Genomic DNA, 4711 nt, shown 5'->3' on the forward strand with positions numbered 1-4711 from the left:
TGTACTTCCTACTGCTGCGCGGTCCCTCTTTTTCCCCACCTGCTCCGCTATTCTCACTGCTTGTGATGTGGGTCATATTATGAATTCCCGTCGCCACCTTTGCTGCCCCGACCTCCTATTCCCCGCTCACCTTTTACTCTGCGTCTACCCTTATACTAAACACTTAATACAGATGTCTTCTTCCCGGTTCAGGCCGACTCGTCCTCATACGCCAACTACCAAAGCCTCAGTAGATGAAGAATCGGGAACAATCGTATTACAAGACGACTTAAAAATGCGAAGACTCTCAGCAGCCTGCAAAGAGTGTCAGCGTCGGCGGACCAAAGTAAGGATCCTAAATCATATCGCATACTTAGCTATTAACTTATTGATGTCTCAAACAATAGTGCAGTTCTGGAAATCCGTGCTTGGAATGCACGAAGCATGGCTCTATTTGCATATTAGATAAGAGCTCCGACAAGCGACGCAAAAGCTACGTAAGGAAGATGGACGAAGAACTTGGTTACTATCAGAGGTTTTTGGACGACTTTCTGAGGGCAATCCGGAAATCTAATGATGATGACGTCCATCACATCATCAATATTGTGCGGTCGGGGTCATCAACCAGTGGAATACAATTTGAGGTGGACGACGTTCTTATGGGGAATAATCATTCTGGGCCCGCAGTATGATTTATGCAAAACCACTCAACAAAGCTCTGAGCGGATTTCACAGATGGCTGCTGATGCGGGAGTCGACCTGATTTATATATTCTCATACTCGCCGGACCTGCAGATGCCAGTATTCTCTGCAAATGTATTACAGTTAATTTACGAAACTTTCCATCACGTGAGGAACCCTTTCAATACGATTCAGTATTTGAATCCGAGCTAATCCTGGACTGGATTAGTGTGTTTCGGAACTGGGCTCGAGACAGATTCTGTGAGAACAAAGTGGTGAAACTAACTTCGAGCCATCCTGTACACCCTGGCGCCATGTAGAGCTCTTTTTTGGTCGGGCTGACAGTCGCTCTTTAGTTGAGGGGAGTGGTTTCCAATTGAAATTGTGCTACATTCCCTTACCGTACAGAAACTGCGTTGAATGACATAGTTGCACCCCAGGGGTGTTGCAAAAACAAGCTACTGTTGATATGTGCCGCTGGGCAGCGGTTCGATTCTGTTCTAGCCACTGTAGTTCTTATTTTAAACATAACGACGCGGCGACTAGGTGCCCAAGTATCACTCAGAGCGCTTCATTCATCCGACGATTTGTTCTCTCTTTCCTGATACAAAATATGACCAGTATAGCGCCCTTGTTCATCGTGGTAGATATGTGCTGTTTGAGCCTTGTTATTTTTGAATTGTTCCTCGGTTGCAAACAGTGCTGTGGCATGCGGCTTGAGGTCGGTATGACTCGTGTGCGATGGGTTCCTGCACAGATCGCAACCACCGGGCTTGGCAATTAAATTACGAATTTAACGGTGTAATCTAGCACGCTCTTATTATTATGCTAATTTGGGGCTTTTTTAGCAGTGAAGGTCATTTATAAACTTGAAGAGTGTAATCGACTATGAATGGCGTGTTTGTCATTTTCGAAATGACAAACATAGGGCCTTTGAAGGTATGAGTTACTGTACTGTAATTCGCCATCTTTTCCAAATCACTAAGCTTTTCCAATCCCCTACTCTCCCTCGATTCATCACTCTCCCTCAATTCATCACTCTCCCTCAATTCATCACTCTCCCTCAATTCATCACTCTCCCTCAATTCATCACTCTCCCTCAATTCATCACTTACATGCCCCAGTCACTTTCTTGGTACGTTAAGTATCAATAATTCTGCGTAACCGATCGAAGTTTTCCTATCTCTCTGAACGTCTACCCGACAAAGGCCCACCAATTCATCAAATCTGCTGGGCAGACCAAAACAATACAAATTGGTGCTGAAAATGGCAAGAATCGATCACCTAGTCACGTTCCACAGCAGATATAAGAAATATAAACCAAAATCAAGTCCCGAACAACATAGCTTACGCGCGCCTGAAAATTATCCTGGGTTTGGCGGGCTCTTGGGGAACGTGCGACCGGCTCCGAAGAGCAAAATGTTTGGGGCCTCACAAAGTGATGACGGTTGCTCATAAAAGCCTCTTGACGCATGCGCTTATTGGTGAGACAAGCAATTTTCTGTAGCCACATCCTGACAATACATCTCTGGTAACTCCTATCCCAGGACATATGGTAAATCTCCCAGTAGACTCATCCAATTTCCCTGGCACTGGTAGTCATCCAAATCCTGATTAGGAATGCGTGGGAACGAGTAGACAGAGTAATTCCCAGAAGCATCTAGCATAGAACGATAATGCTGATTGGGTGATCAAGTAGCAGGGTCCATTGTGGCGCAAATAATTGCAGCCAGTTTACCAGGATGGATGCACTTTGATGAAGCCAGGCCTTTTCTGATGGGATGATTATGGCCGTAAAGAGGAGGGTTGCACACAATGGGACTGGCGTGTTGCATTTATTAGCAAGTAGTTTGATCAATAAGCGATCACCAGAGAATCGCAGGAAATTAGTAAACTTGTTCTACATGTCCAGATGAGGAGCTCAAAGGAAAGTGAAAGAGGGAGGGTTAGTGATGAAGACGGACGAAAAATGTTATACTAGCCAACATTGAATCTTTGGGATGACAAGGGTCCGCAAAGTTATCCCAAGCCCGTTCAAAGTATTGATCACTTGTATCAGTCAACCATCTCAGAGCCTTCTGGATTCTGTCCAAGGGTGTATATGCAGAGACCCTGACCTGGAACCTATTCTTTCCGCTGCTGCCTCCGAGGATCCTCTTTGGTATGAGAAATTTAACTGAAAATAAGATAGCCGCAACTGTAAAACACGCCCTAAGCGAAGTTTTATCCATTGAGTTCACCCGAAAATTACGTGAATAGAAATAGAAATTCAATGCTAGACAACACGTTCTTACAATATGCGCAACATATTTACATCCCGGTAGTAATAATCCCTTGACAGGAGGTAACATAAGTGCTTAGGAAGATGAAAAGTATAAGGGAGAGAATAAAACCGTTATACAGCAGCCGTGGCAGTTTTACAGAGAATTCCAGGATCAACAATAGGATATCTTCCTTGAATGACGAGTTGGTGTCTTCGGTGCAAGGGGAATGTGCGCAGAAGGGTACTTGCGATGCCCAGGTCTGACTTCAGAGATGTAGCGTAACTTTCAAAACAAGTTTGACTTTTTTTCGCGATTGCGAGAATGATACCTGTTTGGAGATCACGCCTATTTGTCGACATGAATCATTGCTGAAAGTGCATGGCCATTATCGATGATTTCTCAAATCCATTATATTCGAGTTTCTTTTTTCCAGAACGGAGTAATAACTCACTATCTATGCGGTCTCTGCAACCCGATAAACAAGCTTTTGGGCGCTGATTTGCTTTGCGCGCAAGATTTCTAAGCCTTGTGCTACGTCTCTCAACCCACCATTCATAACCTGAGGAACAAGAGGCTTGATTTTCTTCTCGGCCAATAAATCCCCACAGCAAACAGCGAACTTCTTAGCAAATGCGAGATGGTCTGGCATAGCGGGGATTCTAAAGTCTCCGAAATGCAGTTCTTCTCCAAATAGCGTAGTTCCAATGGTCATGTTGGACTGCACATCATTGCGCGGACACTTCGATGGCCCAAGGGAGCCGTATCGCCCACCAGAAGAGGATAAAGCTCTAGCACAAATCAGTGCACTGGAATCTTCTGAGATTGTATCCCAAGCGAGCGTCAGAGAATCTTTCGTGTGTTCTCGAATCTTCATTCCACATTCGGGGTCCTTGTAGTCGAACACAGCTGCTGCCCCAAGAGATAAAACGTAATCGAAGTTGTGTTTCGAACAGGTGGCGAGGGGGGTATAGCCGCAAATCCTAGCCAGTTGGATGCCCATTGCGCCAGTCGCGGATGATCCACCATAAATGAGGATAGAAGTCGCTTCATTGGATTGCTCGTTGATGAAAGGGAGGCCAAGATTTTGGATCAAGCCTTGGCCTGCAGTATAAAGAGCAACGCCCATGGTGGCGGCCTCTTCAAATATGAGATGGTCGGGGATGTGAAATTGTAGGTCGCCTTTCACAATGATATATTCAGCAAATGTCCCATCCTCCAGTCGATCGTTGTTGGCTCCACGGCCGTATCCGAAAACCCGATCTCCAATTTTGAAAGCCTTCGTCACTGTTTTGCCAATCTGTTGAACAGTGCCGGAGTAATCGCATCCCAGCAACGCTCCTACAGGCGGAGAGTGACTGAGAAGCTTCCAGTCTGCAGGGTTCAGCGCGACAGCGACGGTTTTCACAAGGATACAATCATCGGGAAGAGTAGGCAGAGGGCGATTTGTGATAACCTCTGCTCTATTCGTTCCAACAATGACTAAAGCCTTCTGAGTTGCCATTTTTTTCGCTTAGGGGAGTGAAGTTTGACGTTCTAGGCCAGTATCAGTGATTTAAATAACATCAATAAGTCCAGAATGTTCCGATGGTTACAAATCAAAATCGAATTTATAAATGTACCGGATGAGCTCCATCCACACCCGAAGTGGATATTATGAAAACGGATAGCGGATCAGTCGTTATCCGAACTTATGGATCGGAATGGAATAACAGTCTCTACCCCAATCGTGATGTGGATAAAAGCCACTTCAGGTTGATAGGTATCATCTTCACTAAAGGCTGCGCATG

General features: G+C 45.3%; 2 protein-coding genes across 2 annotated transcripts; one reads left to right on the forward strand and one right to left on the reverse strand.

Annotated features, from left to right (window-relative positions):
- Nucleotides 1-172: 172 nt before the first annotated feature.
- PENARI_c081G04818 (uncharacterized protein) lies at nucleotides 173-442 on the forward strand (the record flags this gene model as incomplete). Its single annotated transcript, XM_022637701.1, has 3 exons — nucleotides 173-229; nucleotides 283-325; nucleotides 387-442. Coding segments are annotated over 3 exons (156 nt in total), but the record flags the coding sequence as incomplete, so codon positions are not given.
- Nucleotides 443-3378: 2936 nt separating this feature from the next.
- PENARI_c081G10691 (zinc-binding alcohol dehydrogenase family protein) lies at nucleotides 3379-4425 on the reverse strand (the record flags this gene model as incomplete). Its single annotated transcript, XM_022637705.1, has 1 exon — nucleotides 3379-4425. One exon carries the CDS (start codon nucleotides 4423-4425, stop codon nucleotides 3379-3381), a length of 1047 nt encoding a protein of 348 aa, XP_022482440.1.
- Nucleotides 4426-4711: the final 286 nt, after the last annotated feature.

The sequence above is a fragment of the Penicillium arizonense genome (assembly GCF_001773325.1).
Source record: "Penicillium arizonense strain CBS 141311 chromosome Unknown PENARI_contig081, whole genome shotgun sequence".
NCBI lineage: Eukaryota > Fungi > Ascomycota > Eurotiomycetes > Eurotiales > Aspergillaceae > Penicillium > Penicillium arizonense.